At 36.5% G+C, this 20,682-nt stretch overlaps 1 protein-coding gene across 14 annotated transcripts in view; it reads right to left on the bottom strand.

The window, feature by feature from the left end:
* The window catches only part of AFDN (afadin, adherens junction formation factor), a 134,699-nt gene that overhangs the window by 45,671 nt on the left and 68,346 nt on the right, over positions 1–20,682 (bottom strand). For 7 of the 14 annotated variants that reach the window (XM_072856255.1, XM_072856254.1, XM_072856252.1 and 4 more), the window contains exons 13-21: positions 16,794–16,855; positions 15,686–15,891; positions 11,902–11,922; positions 11,016–11,161; positions 9,429–9,523; positions 6,387–6,652; positions 5,727–5,870; positions 2,590–2,788; positions 724–827 (exon numbers count right to left, since the gene is read on the bottom strand). In XM_072856255.1, the coding sequence (XP_072712356.1) occupies positions 724–827; positions 2,590–2,788; positions 5,727–5,870; positions 6,387–6,652; positions 9,429–9,523; positions 11,016–11,161; positions 11,902–11,922; positions 15,686–15,891; positions 16,794–16,855 (1,243 nt within the window). The remainder of the gene's footprint in view (positions 1–723; positions 828–2,589; positions 2,789–5,726; positions 5,871–6,386; positions 6,653–9,428; positions 9,524–11,015; positions 11,162–11,901; positions 11,923–15,685; positions 15,892–16,793; positions 16,856–20,682) is intronic. The other 7 variants (XM_072856258.1, XM_072856257.1, XM_072856262.1 and 4 more) reach the window with 1 other exon arrangement.

Below are 20,682 nucleotides of genomic sequence, written 5' to 3'. Positions count from 1 at the left end.
AGGCCTTAGGAACATAATTCTAGTTTCATGTTGACCTTCCTGACTTCATTGAAATACTAATTATAAATATGAAGCTATTTCTGTTTAGTTGCTCTAAAAATTATTTCACATAAAGCCATTATCTTTCCAAAACCAAGCTGTTCTGTAACTTTGATATTCCTGTTTATCACATATTAAAAAAACTACAAAAAACCCACAACCACAAAAAACCACAACAAAAAACTCCACAAAACAAAACCCCCCCTACAACAGAAAAAAGCCACCTCACACTGAAGTGAAACCCTTCTTTAATAAGTACAATGAAAACGAAAAGTATTTTTCCTGAAAACCTAGCAGAAAAAAAAGAGTACCAGATTACAACTTAACACTAAACACTTAGTTGGTAACTGCCAGTTTATAAATAAAAGCAGCCTGCAGCTCCATTCACATTACAAGTTATTTACAGATGCATGTCCGTATATATTTTTGCCTATGTTTACCCCCAGGGTGGGGGAACATGACAGACAAAGTTTGCTTACATGAGAATTATATCATGCCACAGCCTAGAAAAACACTGACTTATAAAAATCTGCAAATAGTTCCTTAAATTCACCAAATCACTGATGAACTACATGTTTAATAATGAAGCCTGTTCTTCCTAATAAGGATTAAAACTCATCACATAAAACACAATGGCTTGCCAAGATATCAGTTTTGACAATTATGCACTGAATCAATACTTACTAGCTCAGCATTCTCATGTGACAGGTGACTTTCATAGTCTGCACCCTCAAAGTATATAGTCCACGTGCCTGGTGACCGTGGATGAGGTGTTAGCCTACAAAAACCTAAAAGAGAAAGTAACATCAACATAGTCATGGTATTTTCTCAACAGATTGATTAAAATCAAATAGCCCGCCTCAAGGAAATACCAAATTTCATCTTTTTACATTCATTAGTATGTTGAATCTTGCATCTTAGATGCCATTATGTGCTTCACTGAAATTTTATGGTAACTACAAAATCCTACAGTTCTATAGCTGCTGCTTCTGAGAAACATATGTATTTAAAAACACTACAAGCTCACAGAAAACTCTTGGCCTGCAAAATATTGCTTGTACCAACTAGACTCAAAAGAGACATGAAACACCAAGTCATCTTTTAGAATACAAACCACCAGAACTCTGAATAAGACAGCACCACAGAAATCTTCTGCTTTACAGAGCGTCTAGCTAACCACAGATTAGTTGAGTCAGCATAGATTTGGCAGAGGTGAAGCTTCGCCTGGACTCATTACTTTTTTTAATGCAACTATGCAATTAAAAGTGGGATTTTGTTTGATTTGGTTTTTGTTAATTGAGCAATTCCTAGAATTTTGAAAAAAGGAGCCACAGCAGCTGAGAGGTATTTTTGTCTCCTAGATCAGGGACAGTGAAAATCCACATCACAGTCAAATTACAAATCATCCAAATAGATGAGATTCTCCTCTTCACAGACCATCTTTCAGCTATTCAGTTTACACTGATTTACTGCAAACCAGTCCCTCAGCATAACTGAAGGAAGACCTAAAAAGTAAAATTTTGAATGTATGCATTAAAAAGGCCTTACTTGTAATAACTATACAGACATTTGTATGGCAAATGAATTATACTTACTAAAGAATTTACTCTACTCGTCTTCTTTAGTCTCAAGACTACTTCCTCTGTAACTCACTGTACTTTCAAAACAGTCAGTTTCCTACTATTTTTTTTTTAATGCAAGAATATGGCTTTTCTATAAACTAAGTTGGAACCAACAATTGCAAAACTTCACTGTAGGACAGAGTAAGTCTGCTTTGTCAATAGCCTCCTTTGCTGTCCTACCTACCATGATATTCCTGGAGAAATTTTTAAACAACTGCTTTTCAAGCAGAAAATTATTAAGAAATCATGTAACAAAAAAGCTGCTAATAAAATTGAGTAGCACAAGATAAGGATCATAACTTGTTCATTCACTGTAAATGCTCTGACAGACCCCCTGCTTTACTTTCTCAAGTGTAGGTCAGTTTCGTCCAACCACAAGAGCTCTCTACTCATCATCTGAAATTCTGTTGGACTACAAAGGCCCAAACCATACATTCTTACGTTGATGAACATTTAAAGAATTATTTTAAGCTCATGGTTTTTTAATGTTATATGGAAGCAGCTGATGAGTAAAAAAAGTGACTTAACTATGTAATTCATATTAACTTTAAAAGTAAATTGACTGTGAAATTGTTGAAGCATTAGAAAATTTACATTTATGTAAATTTTTTCTGCTCTAGCACCAAAATCCAAAAAAGCTCTGGAGCAAAGGCAAAACAAAGTTTCAGTAGGCACTAGTAACTCAGCACTGCTTATTTAGAAGCTTGAAAGTGAATAAAAGGGATAAGGAGAAAGGGTAAGGATTAAAAAATCCTGCATATCCTTTACGGGTTGCAAAAGTAAACACTTGAATAACACAGTATAAAAAGATTGAAACATACATATAGAAAAAGAAAGAAAGTGGTTTACATTTAACAGAAATATATTTTGCATTCTGTGTTTACTACACCAAAAAAAGAAGATCATTGTAAAACAATGAAGAACTAACCTCTCTGACAGAGTGGATCTAAAAATTCTTGTAAACCACTTGGAACATTTCTGACAACATCACAGGAATAGCCATCTTCTGGTAAAAGAAAAGGTAGCTGTAAGTCAGGATCCTCTTCCAGTTGGACTTCTCGGCCATCGCTCCGAGCAAGTTCATCAGCCGTATTTTCTGCAACAGTTACTACATTCTCTATCAATTCCTAGACAGAAGGCAGAAAGACATTGTTACTATAAAGGGATAATTTTCATTAAGGAAAAAAACCCTAACATTAAGAAAATACTAAGACTGCAAGAAAAAGGAATTTGGAAAATAAATTATCAGATATAAAACTTCTTCAGCTCCACTATGTACCGTCAGTACGCTATTGCTTTATTTGATTAAATCCCATAGATTAGGTAGTTAGAGAATATAACAGAAGCATTTATTTTTACTTCAATATTTTCAAAACTTGTGGTGCATGTTTTTACTTGATATGAGAGCTGTATTTAAAAATATATAGCAGATAACATGCATGTGCAGAGGTGGAATCACAGGCAGCTTTAAAATTTTGACACTTTGTTGAGTGTATATATACTTCTGTAAGACTAAATATATAGAAAGGAAGTGGACAACTTGTGTAAACCAGGATTTTCAGCTCCATCAGAACACATATACCCACAGAGGACCAACGGCATATACAGTTCCCTAGGAAGTTTTAGAGAACTAATTTAATTCCACATTTCCTGGGAGCTCCGTATAATGTGAGTGATCCCTTAAGGTAGATAACTATTTTTAAATAACATTGTAGAAGCACACAACACAAGAGCAGGATCGCTAAAGGTGCAGCAGGGAACTTTTAAGTTTTACATTTGGTGCACAACTGTTCCGCTTAATATCACAAAAAGCTCTATGAAACCAGTGTACTTTTCACAATGTAGCTACTGTGGTTGCATGTAGCACACAGTAGTCGTCTTTCTATATTTTAGAGATCTGCAAGACTGCAGTAGGATATCTGTTACTAGATTGTATGAACTGAGGAACATTAATTCACAAAAATCAAATTCCTAACAACTTTGTAAAAAGTATAGGTCCAAACAGCACTTTGTCTTTCTACATTCTCCTATTTATCCCAAATTACTCAAAAGACTGCACAATGAAAAGGCTCTTCTCTCTCTCTTCTCAAGCAGTTCCTCCATTTTTCTGTTACTTTATATACCTTAGGCTGGCTTAAGTTTCAGCATGAAAGTATTCAGTTGTTAAGTGAAATAAAAAAAAGTTACAGGCAACTTTTTAAAAATATGTAAGTAGTAATTCTCTGAGCACTCAGTCTCTTCCAAGTTGCATGCTCTGCCTTTGGAACCAAGAAATCACCGCAGGTTTGACTCCTCACTATGTTTGAACGAGCAGGCAGCATCAACACTTAAAAGTATCTTTACCTCTAGTTAACCAGCATTCTTTCTGGAAGAGAACTCACCCCAGAGATGTGTGATTTTGCTGGCATCAAGACAGAATTACTGCAATTAATTTATCTGAAGCTGCTACAAATATTACATAGAGAATCATTTACTACAAGTATTTGCTTTACCAAAGATTCAGATGTGATTTCCAGTCTCTTTCTACAGCTTTTACTTGGCTCCCAAGACCAGCTTCACAGTTTTGTCTTAATCTCACCCCAGTTACACTAACATGCAACTAGCAATCTGTAAGCCTGATATAACAATTTTATTACTGGAGCACAGTGCAGAACACAGTTGAGACAAAACCATGTAAGTGTTCTCATCAGATGTTCAGTTTCAGCAAATTTCCAGGGGGAAGTCAGATAAACCCAGCCTGTCTTCAGAAGTGCTCTTCGAGAAGGGCCTTTTTACCATAAAAGGTGCTAATTTTTAAAAGAATTACATCAAGCTAAAATATGTAGAAGTAAATACATTTATGTTCCTTTGAACAAATTCCAAGCCCTGAAATTTTTCAGATTTGGCAGCAAGAAGTCAGAGTTTGAGTGTACAAGTCTCTTTCATAGCAAAGCACAAAGAAGTCCCAAATACCACTTCACCGACACAGGACAAACTAGCCATATTGTAATCCTCCCCCTGACACAAAGAAGACCTGTCAAACCTAGTACTGTATTTCTTTGGAGGTCCCTGAAGAACAATAATAATAAACTGTGGAATTCTACCTATTTGTAAACAGGAAACATAAGCTACGTTCTTCAGCAAAAGACATTTTGGTTTGGTACTCAATATAAAAAAAATATAGCCAAGCTACAAGTCCCCCTTAATACCTTTAGAACCATTGTATCAGTACCCTTGATTTAATACACGGATGTATCCAAAGTTATTAAAAAATAGACTTTGCAGGCAATGCATTCAGTTACATAAATATTACATTATCTTCACCTTTTAAGATTTTTGAGATCAGTCAACTGTCCTGTAATGAGGGTTTACATTAAGAGTTATCAGCCACATATGATTACAATTTTGCAAGGAACACAAAACCTCTTCTGACTTTTGCCAAAAAGATGTTTCCCATGGATAAAACTTAGAATAGACAGTTATGTCTTAAATATCAAGATAAAAACCAGTTCTGAAAACAACTTACAGATCTCTCTCTCTCTACATACAGTTCCATGTATCAGTCTGTCCACTGCTTATATGAAGCGATTCAAGATTCATGGATTTTTACATCCCACATGTGAAAAAGCTTAGTGCTCCTGCTTCTTTAATTTGATTTCTATGGTCAAAATTTCAATCTTTGTTCCTTGTGGTCATACACAGAACTAGCTTTTGGGAGTGCTCTGTGCACCCCTCCTCTACCACCTCACTGGATTTCATCCAGAAGTGGTGTAAGGTGCAGTGACACCTCTCTGAGTATGCTCAACATGCAGCGTTACCTTACATTCCAACTCTGTGTCAGAGATATTTTTGGTAATATCCTACTTGAGTTGCAATGAAGTACACCCACCAAAGTTGGTGGCCAGAAGCAGGCTGATACCACCGATACTTCTTATTGTACGGAGAGCAGATTGCCCACTCCAGCTCTCCTCGTAACAATTCCAAACCCATCAACAGTAAGATAGCTATTTTCAACCAGTGTTTTTATTTTAAGTCTATATTACTCAGGTATGTTAAACAGCACAGCAAGTGATAGAAGAGACTTACTGTTGGGATGAGTGGTTCATCTGGAGCACAGTGATAATTCTGCAGCAAAGCTTGTAGCTGCAGAGAATTCAGCTTAAAGCAAGTACTGTTAATATTTGGAACATCTGCATTTGAATATTTGTCCATGGTAAGCAATGTGGTTGCCTAGGAGAGGGGAAAAAAAAAGTCAAAGGAGGCAAATCCAAACCAGAATGAAACCTTAAGCCTTGTTTCTGAGTTTTCTTCAGATGAGAGATAGGAAGAGACAAAGCTAGAAGCCAGACTTGTTACAGAAGCGACATAAATATCCCCAAAACAACCACTAAATGTATCTCCTGTACCTACAAGATGAATTAATACTAAACCTATCATAAATGAGGCATATAAATTTTTCAGCTACTCTTCTTGTCTCTGTTCAGCATAGTTATAGCTCAGTCTTATCAACAGAAATTGAACAGCATGTTGGCTAAAACCACTAATTATTAATTTCACTTCTAACTTAAATATTAATGATGTTGAAAACGTATTTTGTGCCTTTGCATGCTACCTCAGTGTTCCAGGACTGATTCACACAAAACTAGTCTTGTCCACATGCTATTCTCTAGGAACACAGAATATACAAATATTCTCTTTGAATATACAATTATGTGAGAAGTGTTAATCAGAAATACACACACTCACCTGCACTATTCTGCTCAGGTGGCAATCAGCAGCCAATTCTAAACCCTGTTTTTCTGCCCAGGCTTCAATATGGCCCAACTGTTGACGAACGATAGCTCCCCAATAATGTGAACATAACCCTGAATCTGGGGCTGTAACTAATCTGTTAAAAAGCCACATGTTGATAAAATGAAACAGCTGGGAGAAGAGCTGTATAGTCAGAGCAGCATTCACTCTACATCGTCGCAAGAGGGACATAGCTCCAGTCAATGTATGCAGCACATCATCTACAGAGAGAAAACAAAAAGTAAATCACATTCACACGCTGCAATGTACAACTGGTTCAGGCCATAAATAATAATACAGAGACACCTAACCCAGGCTGGTGAATGCTAGGTGGAAACTACATGTATTTAAGTTATACAGACTTTCAGAAATAAATTTACAGCTTCATGGTTTTCAAGATGGAGCAACATTAAACTGATAGCTGAAATATGTTTTTTAACTCCTGAAATGAAAATAAATTCTTTTGGGGAAATATTTAGTATACAAGTTTATCAATGGTTATATCTGACACTTAAATGATGTCCTCACTAGAGTAAACTCATTTTTCTGTTATTTTTAGTAACAAAGTAAAAACTTTATATTCTACTGTTTCAAATGCATATTGCAATAATTCCATAGCTCCTTACAGTTAAATATCAAACTGCATTCAGAAGTTTCAGCAAAACCTATTTGCATTGCATGACATACTTAAACTGCAGAACACATCTCCTGTTTACACATTAGTTTTTTTAAAATATTACTCAAATTTCCTTTTGCCTGTTAGTTCACTGCAGTATTATGTAAGAAGCAATACGGTCTTCCTATTAGATTCACCAAAAGCAAACATTCTTATATGCTTCCTAGTGGAATATCTTAATGCAAGTAGAACATTTATCTCCAAGCTTTCTTTTAAGGCAATGCTTTTATCTGAAATCTCTATTGAAGAGACCACCAAATTAATTTCTTTAGCATTGAAACACAGGAATGTGCCTGAAAAAAATTATCTGTATAAGACAGAAATCTATAAAACAGTTCAAAACTAACTGAAATAATGAACATCATCTGCCTTTATTCCAGTGTCAGTTTGCTACTTTTTCAGGGTTCGTGTCCCAGAAAGTTCTCTCTCTTACAGTACAGGGTAATAAAACCAAAACAGTACATCTTTATATTCTTCCTTCAGTGTTCAACGCAGGAAAAAAGCAATTGCAGCAAGCTTAATACCCAAAAGACCAGGAAGCGTAGATGAATTTTGTATAAATACTCTTCATATTTGAACAGAATGACTGTACTTAATAGCTCTGCAGATCATATTTACCTCAATTATTCAGAATGTCACTATATTCTTAACTATTCCTAACCTTTTATCCCTGGTTAATCCCTTCAAACTTGAATATTGTTTAAGTTTTCCATTTTCTTCTTTAGTTGTCAGGCTACATAATGTAGGAGGCTCTCACACCTTCCCCGTGAAACGCACAAGGGGGATCCTATCCCAGGGGCACGTGTGTGAATGTGTTCAGCATGGAAAACAACAAGAGGTGTTAGAAGTCTGAGCACAGTCACTGAGCTGCGATTACAAACATAGTGGGATAGCACACATGACCAGCATGCTGTCATGGACAGGAACAGTCCAGGAAGGCTGACATTGCCACGAAGCACTATCCTATTTAAAGTATCGTGGCAGGGATCCTTGGCAGGAATCTGCAAGGCCAGTCAACTTAACCTTACTACCTGGGAGGTACTTTGTCAGATTCTCCCATAGCATCCTTGTAGTGAAATTGGTGAGATAAAGACTGGAGACGCAGATGATAATGTAGGTAAAGAACTGTCAGGACCACTGGACTTGGTGGATTTGTGGATACGAAGTCCAGGTGGCAGTCGGCTATTAGTGGCTTCCCTCATGGATTGAGGCTGGGACTGATACTGTTTAATGGCTTTATTAATGACGTAAGTGATTGGATGGAGTGCATTCTCAGCAAACTCACAGAAATACTGATACACTGAAGGGCAGCAGTATTTTTCAGAAGGGCCTCAGTGGGCTGGAGAAATGGGCTGACAGGGACTTCATAAAGTTCAAAGGCAACTGCCAAGTCCTGCATCTGGGAAGGAATAAGTCTATGCAACAGTATAAACTGGGTGCTATCTGGATAGAAAGCAGCCCTGCTGAAAATGATGTAGAGAACCTGGTAAATATCAAGTTGAATGCGATTAAGCAGCATGTCCTTGCTGGAAAGGTAGCCAGTTGCATACTAAGCTGTTAAGTTAGCAGCAGTGAAGCTGGCAGAAGGGAGGGAAGCAATCCCTCCTATGCATTCAGCATTTGTGAGACTGCATCTGGAAAACAGCATCCAGTTTTAGACTCCCCAGCACAAGGAAGATACCAATTTAATCGAGCGAATTCAGCAGAGAGTCACCAATATGATTAGGCGGCTGGAGAAATAGACATAAAAGAGGGACGAAGTGGATTTGGTTCATCCTGGGGAAAGAGAAGGCTAAGGGCACAGCTTATGGCTTTCTTCATCTACCTAATGGGAGAGTTCAGAAGAAGATCTCTCTCCAAGGTAGACAGTGATAGCATAGAACAACAGACAAATCAACACAAAAATTGCAATATGGGAAATTCCAATTAGATATAGGAAAAGTATTTTCACCATGAGGGTGGTCAAATGTTGGAACAGGTTACTCAGACATGTTGTAGCATCTCCGTCCCGCAGTGGAGATTCAAAACTCAACTAGGCAATACTCTGAACAACCTGATCCAGTTGCACCTGCCTTGAGCAAGACACTGGATTAGATGACATCCAGAGGTTCCGCTCCAAACTAAGTTATTCCATGATTTTTAAACCCAATACAGATCATTTGAATGTCACTAATGTCCTTTCTTATTTTCCATACAAAATTGATCTGAACCCTCAGGGGTTAGGTAACTTGTAAATGTCGTATCACTGTTAAGAAAAATTCAGTTTATTACTAATTAATTGTATGGTTTAGAAGACACAAGAAAAGATCAAGTAGCCTAACCTATTTTAGGCCTCTGAGGATTATTTTCCTCTGGATCATCAAGGAACGCTGGCATGTAGTTATTAAGCTCTGATTGCAGACAATGAACCAGGTACCTGGAGGGGGGGCAGAAAAAAAGACATTTTAAAATCCTGTATGTGTTCATTTAATACATCCATTTGAAATCTTCCATGTTACAGTGTACTCAGGGGAGAATTCACACACAGCTAAAATTCAGAAATACCCTTCTGCATCCAGCCCACCCATCATGTACAGGGAAAAATACAGTGCTATTTCTTCCTAGCCACAAAAATATTCTGTCTTCAATAACTATCTAGCAAACTGAAGTAGCAAAGAGTTGTTTCAAACCACCAATCCAAAACACTGACCTGTGGGAAAAAGGCATAGCTTCATTAACAGTTAGTAATTTAGAGGTGCTATAAAAACTGAAAGACTTTGTCAAAATATCTACTTGCTATACCCTATTTTCCCATAATTCACCAACAGGAAAAAAAAATCTATGGGAGTACATACAAAGTGGTTTGGTGCTTCTCTGATACCTTTCAAAAGTTCAGAAAGCAGTGATAAGGTTTCGCTATACCACATTCACATACTACATACTGCTCTGTAAAGCAATACAGCCCCCCTTAAAGCTAAACAGTTAAACCATGGTTAGGTCTCCCAATCCTGTCACAGTATAAAAAGAAGAAAGATTATATTCCATGCTGTTACAGAAGTATGAAAAGACTATATTTAAAACAGACATACTACAAGTTGGGGAAGGCTGGGTATAAGTCACCCAAGGTACACCGGGACTTCTCTAAACATTAGTTTCAGAGACACAAATTTGCTGAGAAAAACTTGTTCAATACTGTTGGGGTGGCAGGTGGGGGGATCTAAATATGTACAAAAAATTAAGCCTTTCTTGTTGATTAACACTGTGCTCATTCAATGTTATCATCTTTGTTCGAAGATCCTTTCCTCAGAGGACTTCCTTTCCCACTGGATACTTCATTCAATTTTTCTTTTAATCGGTATTGTAACTGCCTGAGCTGACTAGCATAGGTTGATTTTACCCCAAGCCAAAACCTGTCTTTATGTTTTTAAGAAAAAAATGTGCAAAAAATCCACTGTGCAAATTGCTATTTATGCCAATTATGAAAGGAGTAGATTATGAATATAATTAGAAACCTGTAAAGAGCGCAAGGTTCATTAGAGACCCATAAATATTTAAGCCTATGTATTTATATATTAACAGTAAAAATAACCTTTCCTTGCATCTCCATAAAAACCTTAAATTAAAAGAAAGCAATCAACACAAACTAAATTTAAATAACATTTCCCTAAAATTTTCATTGGCAGCCTCAACTATCACAAGAACAGCTAATAGATGAAACTCCTTGCATAGCCCAGTGATCCATATTCATAAAACAAAGTATCTGTCTAAAGAAGTAAGTCTAGCCTCTCTTATAAGTCCTCCTGTCAGATACTTAACAATACACAAGAGACATTATTGCTATACCTAAAATTTGGCAAAAATGCGAAGTTATTTTAAAACCCACAGAAACACAGAATACGTTAAGTGAAGCAGAAGTTTGATAGCCTTACTTGAATGCCATTTGAACCAAGTGTGCTAAAACATCTTGTGCATCCACAGTAATTCGGCTAAGATCTCGGTCTTGCTTTATGAAATTCAGTAATTCAGATGCATTTGCCATCCAAAAGGCAAGTGCCCCAGCAATATTCTTCTGTTTCTGTAAGTAGAAAGAAGCAAGAAATAATACAGGGAAATACTTTTCTGATAAAGCACGGCAGCTTAAGAAGGCTCCAAAAGATAGACCAGTACCTTTTCCCATTTCACCAAACATATCTCAGATACCAGATATTTGCAAAATGTTTATATGTAATATTGCAATTGCTGTAACTGGTAAGTTCAATTTTAACACATTCACTGAACATATGAAATTCTGTTAAATCGCCAATAGCCATATCAATAAAGCCACGGCATAGCATCTAGTTATATAGTGCTAAGAGCTTAGCAGAATGCAGTATCTGGTAATCTGTGCACTCTTAAGCGCATATTCACTACTGCCCACTGCCACCCTGATACTGTGCTCACTGGCTTTGATACCAGGTGATTCAGTATCAAGTACTGATCTATCTCACCATCTCCCGACCACAAATGCCAGGCCAGGCAACCTCAGATGAAATCCAAAGAATAGGAACCACAAACAACAAAAAAAGAAAATAAAGGGTAGAAAAAGAACTTTGGTCATTTCATATCCACATTGAAGTGCGTTAAGCAGAAATTATGGAATGCCGTAAAAGTTGCAAAGTCAAAAAAGGATTTTAGTACTGCATGTTCCAGTTGCTGAATGAGTGTTATGAACCGTTCAAGTCCAGCTGTTTGAGTATTGTATTTTGATATGGAAGCAGCATGAGAAACTGAGCTAAGCCAACATAGCTAGGATCAGTTCCCAGCAATATATCCTACCTGATCAACCTGGTCTACCTCCTGGAGAAAAACGGACGAAGGAAATCAAACAGAATAGAAGAAAGAAACTTGTGAACAATCATGATAGCTTTAGAAATCAAACACTAAATATGAAGGTACAACACTTATGTTCACAGTTATACACAGATGCATTAATCAGTAGCTACGATGCAACTGAGCCCCTTTTAATAAATGAATTATTTTAATAGGACTAGTAGCACAACAGCTAAGAACTGAAGTGCCCACATGTCACAATTAATTCAAGGAATGCCCTATACTAGTTGACATCCCAGACTACTTGGTTATTCCATGCTCAGTGCGCCACAGAAACTCCGCAGAACTTTTTGCAGGCAACAGGGTAACTAGCCATCCAAGTAACAGATCCAGGGAGCTATATGCCCGCACTGCTGCAATGACGACAATGTACAAACACACACAAAGGGGGACAGAAAATCCCCACCAGGAAAAAAACAAACAAAACCCAAACCAAAACAAAACAAACGAACAAAAAAAACCACAAAAACCCCACATAAGACACCTAGGACAGATTTAATACATGGCTTTTCAATTAAAGAACAAAAAGACTGTTTTAAACAAAAGAGTCAAATGAAATATCACACTAAGCTGCTTAAATGCTGGTACATAAAAGCTATACTGAGTTAAGCAAACAAAACACCCCCACCAGATATGTTTGTCTGATTATTTAAAACTGAGCTCTTACTTAATTCTTTTTGGCCTTCTATTCAGACCACTCTCCCCCACCTGCAACACAGTGAGCTTAGGTGCAAAAATTTGAGGTGTCATTTGCTGTTACTATTATAATTTTAGTTAGAGCTCAAAAAAACAAATTGCCACTGCTTTTTTGTTTCTTCTCCTTTTCCAACCAAGGCACTCTGAACTGACTGAAGATGTGTTGGCACAGAACGCGAGATGCTCCTTCTACAAACAAATATTAAAGTTTGCAGAGGATCAGAAATGCCACAGAATGATTTGGGAAGGGGGAAAAAAAAAAAGATACAAAAAAATGGCTTTTTTATATGACTTAAGTTTCTATTTCTAGGTTTTTATTGAAAGCACTAAGCCTTCTCATAGATGTCTCCAATTTTATCCCTATCTCATATGAAGTCTCCTATAATATTTGCACACACTAATGCAAAGAATACAGAAAGTCACAGACTTGATTTGTTAGCAAGTACTTCTTGAGTGACTTCAGAAAGCGATCAAGTCTCCTTATGATCTAGGCAGGCAAAATTAGGATCGAAACAATTTATTTTACTCCCACAGTACAGCACAAGAGTTTGTGCACCTTCCCTCTGCCTCCCATCTGTCTGTTTTGGGTGCCTCCCTCCCTTTGCCTCCCATCTGTCTTCTCCGTCTTTCACACCCTCAGATCCCTTTCAGTGCAGGCATGCTTTACAGTCAAGACACACAAAAAAGCTATTGTGATACAGCAACTTATTACATGGTAGTTTAACTGTGACAGCCACCAATATAACCACTCATTCTACAGCTTAGATGAAGTAATTTGACTTAGCTTAGCTAGTACTGTTTATACTCACTAAGACAGGTCCAAGCTAATGACATTGTCCTGGCCAAGCTTTGGAATCAATGCATTTCTTTGTTTCCAGCCCATTAACTTTCAAATTCACTGAAGTTCTAGTCTTTCATCACATTTGTAATTTTCCCTCTTTCCTCCAGCTTCTTCAGCATGACATTTGGAAGAACCTCCTCCTACTTTTCTTCAACCTCCAACTCTCTTCAGTTTATTTCTTGCAAATAGATAGCATCTTTCACAAACCACAAATGTAACTACCACTTCCTTGTTGATGTCTTCCTTAAATTTTAGGTTGGAGATTACATTGCAACTATAGAGTTGCAAGGCTGTAGAAATGGCCTTTCACAAAGGACAACCCAGACAAAACACTTGGTTTTAACAGTTTTGTAATACTATTAGCAGGATTATATAAAACACACTTGCTTGCAACAACCACAAGGCTGGACTTGATTTGGGAAGCCCTTCTCAGTGCTGTAAATGAATGTTTTCACAGGATTATCTCTTTTCTAGCTTTTATTTGTTTTCAAATCAAACTGATGTTTGAGTCCACCTCTTTAGTATCTTCTAGCAGCTACGTGGTTATCCATTACAGTTCAACACAAAGAATGCAAACTTTATCTTTGCTTCCCCACTGTACTCATCCCTGTCACCCCAAGTCTTTTTAGGCTCATTGTTACTAGTTTACATTAGTTATATAAACCAAGTTACTTTCTTTGATTCAGCCCTGTAACTTCCAGATTATATTTGAAGCCTACCCTTTCATTGTTTACCTTCCATTCTCCCAACTAAATTGCTTATGTTCAGACTCTTTGCATTTCATGTTCTCCACTATTGCCACAGTCTCCCCTCCAACTTCAACAAATTCACTCTTCCACAGCCAGATTTTTTTTTTATAGCAGAACCTGAATATTTAACTTTTGATACCACTTCAATTTTATCAAATGTCCATTTACCACAGCATCAAGACTCAAAGCAATGTACTAGTTCTTCACTTCAGATTCAAACCACCTTTCAACCTCTCATCAGCTTCAGAATGTACATCAAAGGCTAGTCTTTGTTTTCTTACCGTAAAGCATCTTCCCATTTTTCCCCATTCTTTCTTATGAAAGGTGGGAGCCTGTTGTAACTGTTTACAGAGCTAATTATAACATGCCCCCTACTGAAAACTCCACTAAATCTTTCCAAAACCTGAACAAAAGGTGAACAGTTTTCGTTTGCTGTGACTGTCGTGCCACTCTCTTGTTGTTTACTTTCCTCTTCTCCCTTAATCAGCCTGTTGTGTAACATGTGCATCATAAATTCTCTAAAGCAGCACTGCTTGTACAGTGCCTAGCACAGCAGGGTCTTGCTCTATACAGGCTACTATGGCAGTACTTTTTGCAACAAACATATGTTTTAATAAATATAGAAATATATTTCAATATATATTGAAATATATATTGAAAAAAACTCTGAAAAAAACCTGCAGACAAAGAAGTTACAATAATTAATTAGTTAGTGAGGATACCTGAACTAGCACTCCTTTTTCAGGAAATGACCATTATATTTTATCAACAGTTACACAATGCAAGGTATTGTCTAATTTCACAGACAACACAGTGGATCTTACCCTGCGTTCCTACACAAAACAGAACTCCCCCTGTGCTTCTGTAGAAGTCTTGCATATGTAATAGCAATAGCATCAGACAACATGTAAGATGTTGGAACATTTGAGAACTTTATTTCTCTTTATAAAGCAATTGTGTCAGCTTGGTTCAAAAAGTCCAGTTTATTACCATTTTGGTGGTTACAGAAGTTGTAAAAGTAACAGGATCAAAATTAAAAAGTCATGTTTCTTTTTAATATGTTCACTTCAAGCATCAATCAGTGCAAACAACTGCTATCCATACGATATTCTTTAATAAGCACATCCAACTTGTTTTACAAGAGATCACAGCCAGAAATGCTTGCAAAGATCTTACCTTCTAGAGAACAGAAGAGTAACTTCTTGTCAGAGAACACATCTTCAGAGCAACAGCCCGTCCCTAACCTCCCACATTGCTCAGGAGAGAGTTTCCTACCACTCACATTAGTCATTGACACGAAAGCAAACCTTCATATGGGCAACCAGTGCAGGTATTAGTCTGACCCTTAATAGTTGGTTAACACTAAGAAAAAGACTAAGAAGGTTACTAGATAATCTATGAGATGTATTTAATTCCCTTAACATGTTTTTGCAGAGAAACTCACCTGTATAACTCCTTCCATCATGTTCACCATCTTGTTGACTATTGCAATGACTTTGTGAGTACGCTCAGTAGGAGTGATGTCAGGTCTGTACTGGCTTGACAATACATACCGACATGTCATATACAAAACATATGTAGGTGACAGCTTAAAGTGAACTGTCGAGCTATTTGTGTAATTTATAATGGCAGATAAGAAGGCATCTTCAGCTGAGGAAGAGGAAAAAAACATGTCATAAAGCCAAAGACAGGGGGGGGAAAAAAAAAAAAAAGAAATAAAACAATTTCTTAACCTGGGTCACAGAGGATTTATTTTGGGAGGAGGAAGGGGGGAAGAGGGGAGCAACTTAGAGGAATTTGAACTCCAAATTGTTTATTATGTACTACAGTTACTTAGGCACAATAACAACATACTTCTACATAAAGCTAGAAAATCTGATCATCAGGAAACATTTCTGTACTATTTCCTATCCCTTTGCTGAAAATTTGCATCTCCAAGGGAACAGGAAAATGCAAGTTATCTCTTGTCCATTCTATTCCTACAAAGTTCCCTTATTATAGGGAATTTTATACTAACAAAGATCTGTCTTTGCTTGCTCACAAATCTATTTAGTTTCAAATATTTGAAGTCTGAACAATCTCTGGTATGATATTTTTCTACCAGATCTGAGACCTTAAAAACCTGGGGACCAAGATAACAAAAAATTAAATTCTAAATGAAAATTTAAACCTAATCAGATTTTATATAAAATGGATTTTGACTAAGATGCAATCTATTACCCAAAGCATGGAGAACTGTATAGAAGAGAATGAATACAATGTACTGTTGAGGAGGTGGGATTAACAATTTTTTCACAGTTAAATTTAAATATCTGAAGATAGAGAGTTGAAATGCAATTAGAATTAGATATGCATGAACCTGCTCAATACCTGAAGTGTCTGTTCACCCTCCCCAACAAAATAAATTGTTACTGGATTAGCTACCATCTGTTTAGTCATTACTCTTTTCAATGTTTACTTAAGTTATCCTTAAGTTTTCAAACTCACTGAAATATTACACTATAGAAAAAACATGTCAACAGGTTAGTGTTATAACTTCACAATTTACTCACAGCTTTCCCTGAATTCAATACTGGCAGGTAGTATCAGTTCTGGTCCGTGTGTATCCTGAGGTCTACAGAAAGACAACAAAAATTGAAACCAATAATCCTCACAGGTGATATTAATTGCACTGTAAAATGACAGATTTCTCCAAATACACTGGTTCCAAATGCTGACAACATCCTTCCCCAAAATGATTCTTTTTTTTACCTTTCCTCTAGAATCATTCAAGCTATATTTGCCTGCAACACAACAGATCAAAATACAGACTTGAACTGTGGAGTCTGTGATATTAATGAAGACCCTCTTCTGCACTGTATGGCAGACTGATAGGATCAGTTTGCCATCTGCCATTGGCAGGATTCGAATAACAAATTATTCATGAACACATGAAAGAAAGTGAATGAAGCTTCACCTGAAACATCAGCTCGGTTACAACAAATGTACTTTGCTATCTTTAATGCCCTCAAAACAAATGAGAACTTGGTCAACTTATTTGTCCTTTCTTCTGGTAAGGAGGAAAAGGAGGTAAAATCTAGCCCCAACCCTCACCTGGCTGTTGCTATGCTATGTTAAGAAACAGCAGTCATTCCATGAGCCCCAGAACTATGTCCTCACTTAAAACTGACTGCAGCGCTCTTTCTTATCAGTACCTATCAGAGAATTCACAGAGGAGAAAATGAACAGAAAATTTATTTTTCTGGTGTCTACAAAAGATTAAGCACAGATTTCATTCCTCCCTTAAGCAAAAGCATTAATTGAGCTGTTCTCTGTTAGTTAGGCACCTATTTTTAGGAAATATGTAAAAGCTTAACATCATCTGCATGCAATAGCCATTTTTAACCACATGTAACACAATAGGTAGCTTTCCACTTTCCCCAGCAACTTTGACAAAGAAAGGAATGAAATATGATTATATAAGCCTCATTCTCCTTTTTTACTTATGCCACAAACCAGAGATAGGACACTGAATGCCTTTATTCAGCTATCTCCTGTAGTAAAAATCCACAAGATAACTTGGAAGGCTGATGTCGAAAGATCTAAGATTAAATTTTAGCATATTCAATCAAAAAACTAAGGGTACCTTTGGGTTTTGGTGGGTGTTTTTTTGTTTTTAAACTTGCAAAAAATTAAACCAAAAGAGAACTCAGTTATACCATGCAGATAATTGTTTATTATAAAAAGAGCTCAGCAAAATGAAGTTCTGGGGAGCTGAAAGTTAAGGAACAGCAGGCACAGCAGGACAATATGTACACAAATTTCTGCCAGTTCAGCTACATTTCAAATATGACAGCACGCTCTCTTTATGAAGAGCACTCCAGTGTGTAAACTGTAGCATTTCCTCTGTTTTTATTGCTATAAGTTTAAGATGAACTAATTTCTCACTACCTCCACACTGTTCAAAGTGCATCGTGTTCACTGAGAAATTAATTACTTCCGTAGAAGAATAACTAATACTCACAGAGCATTATCAAAATAGAACTATAGTGACAACTGCAGAGAAATTTTTAATCTGTCATTATAGGAATGGTAATACGACACAGAAATGTTTCAACAAACTGGTTGGTAAACTAGTGACAGATTTCAGCTGAGGATTTATTTCCTTTTCTTTAGAGCAAAAAGATAGTAATCCCTTTCAGCATAAAGGAAGGAACAAGATTTCAGTCTTCCCTCCAATGGGAGAGAAAGCAGCACGAGAGATGAGAACGGATGGATTAGTGCAAGATTGCTTCCAGAATTTTGAAAATTGGCTTTAAGAGAGAAATGAATATGAAGTAGGAAGAGGAAAGACTTCTTTTAAAAATGTTAATTTAGTTTTACCTGTAAATGACTTCTCTAGGAACAGATGCAGCAAGTAAATTATTTTAGCTACCTTAATATGAGTTTCCTTCAACTAACGTACCATTTTTTGCCTTCCCTAAGCACACACAAAAGAAATACTCTCTAATTAAGCTTTGCAAATTGGAAATTTAAGTTAAAATAACTCTGTGTGATTCTGATATGAGAGCAGCTAGCCAACCTGCTTTGTTACTGGATACATTTTAAGTATATATTGTCTTTGTGCTATTGTTTTTACAGAAAAATCCTCTCTGTGGTGATGAAATTCTCTGAGCTAAACCAGTCTGAAAGTCTAGTTAGGGTACGTCTAGCAAGGCCATAAAATATTGATTATCGGTTGCCTCCTCTCTAAGCATAGTGTCGTGTAATATTACACTTTAAAATTACATTAAAAACAATAATACATTCTCCAGGTATTTCTGTATTCTCCTAGATTAATTGTCTATGATAAACTGCATTAAAAAAAAAATCCTCTGTCCTCCTGTGGTTGTTTTAGCCAGCATACTAGCTACGTATAAATTTTGTAAGGCATGTCAAAATTAGGAATCAGGTAAGTGTCTGCATTCCATTAACACCACTTATATATCGCTATTCTCATTTTCAACCAAACACAGTTTTAAGAACTCCTGGAGGGTATCCAAGGCAAAAACTTCTCTTTTTTTCTTTTTTATTATATGCTTGCTCCTGATTACTGAAGTCAGTTATCTAACGAGGATGTATGACCATAATCCTTAATTAAATAATCATCATCTTTTATTTCACAGAATCACATTTTAATCAGAACAAGCATACCAAATAAGTAAATTGGAATTATGCTCTCAGATTTCAATTATTTTTCTTCTAGAGACTAGAGATGAAAGAATAAGGCAGCCAAGTTCTAATCTTTGGTCTTCAACCCATTCAGTGAGTGACTGTAAGAAAGTCTTATTTGCCTTATTATTCACCTTTGAACAGCAGTGATGAACACACACAAAAAGAACAAACAAGGACACTTAGCACAGAGATGGCCTAGTTGTACAGTAACAGGAACCTGGAACTGCTCAGTGAAGATTTTTTGGTTTTTCAAACTAGCATAGCAGTTACTTTACTCCATGATTACTGTCTTTGCAGTTCACAAAATGAGACCAGGGTATCCCAGAGGAAGCCTAACTAAAGATTCACAAAATACATCCACAAAGGGGAAAAATTCAGTTTACTTGAGCAACTCATTGCCTGGCATTTTGTAATATGACAGCCTGACTTTACTGATTTGTTAATCTCAACACAGTGAATATATCTGAGAAAGAGCATGTGACAGAAATGCTGTATTTAGCTAAATAAATCTCAATGTAATTACACAACACATACCATACACATATAAGATATACACAGAAATAAAACAGCAGTGTCAACGTTGGTGATAAAAAGATCTCTGCAGTTGTAGCTATCACAAATCTAAGTGTAATTTGGATGCCTCTCTCAAAACATTTTCTGCACACAGGTACCAAAGTAAAAAAAAAGCCCTGCATATAGTAACAGTAAGACTAGTATGCATATTGTCTTCAGAAGGAATTGTAAAAGTTTTTTTTAAAAAAACAAAAACAAAATAAAGCCAAGATGCAGCTAACAGATAGCTCTGTATTTTTGAAATATACAACTATAACACAAGATAATCCTCTTTATAACAAGTGCTCTTGCTGAAAGGCAGAAATACAGAAATTTAATCATCTTCATACACATACAAATGCACAGCTGGAACTCAAGAAATACTAGCAGCAGAAGCCTCAAGAACTTCTGACAGGCTATAAAAAGTTCACAAAGAAGTTTTGTTGATCTTTTATGAGAGAGGAAAATTACAGTTAAAAACACTAGTAATTCAACAAGAAGGAGTTAAATCTTCAGCAACCTTAACAAAAACAGTTCTGAAAAAGACACTCAAGATGCCCAGGCACTCTAACAAGAGAGTGCAGAGTAGAACCGAGTTGTATTCTACTGTAACTTCAATGAAAGCATTTAAAATATGTCCCTGCTACAAAACACTAGAACATCAGGAATTCAGTTCAGGTGAAAGCACAGTTTTCT

Source organism: Ciconia boyciana, chromosome 3, assembly GCF_034638445.1.
Source record: "Ciconia boyciana chromosome 3, ASM3463844v1, whole genome shotgun sequence".
NCBI lineage: Eukaryota > Metazoa > Chordata > Aves > Ciconiiformes > Ciconiidae > Ciconia > Ciconia boyciana.
The sequence above is the reverse complement of the archived record's forward strand: the minus strand, read 5'-3'. Positions and strand labels throughout refer to the sequence as shown.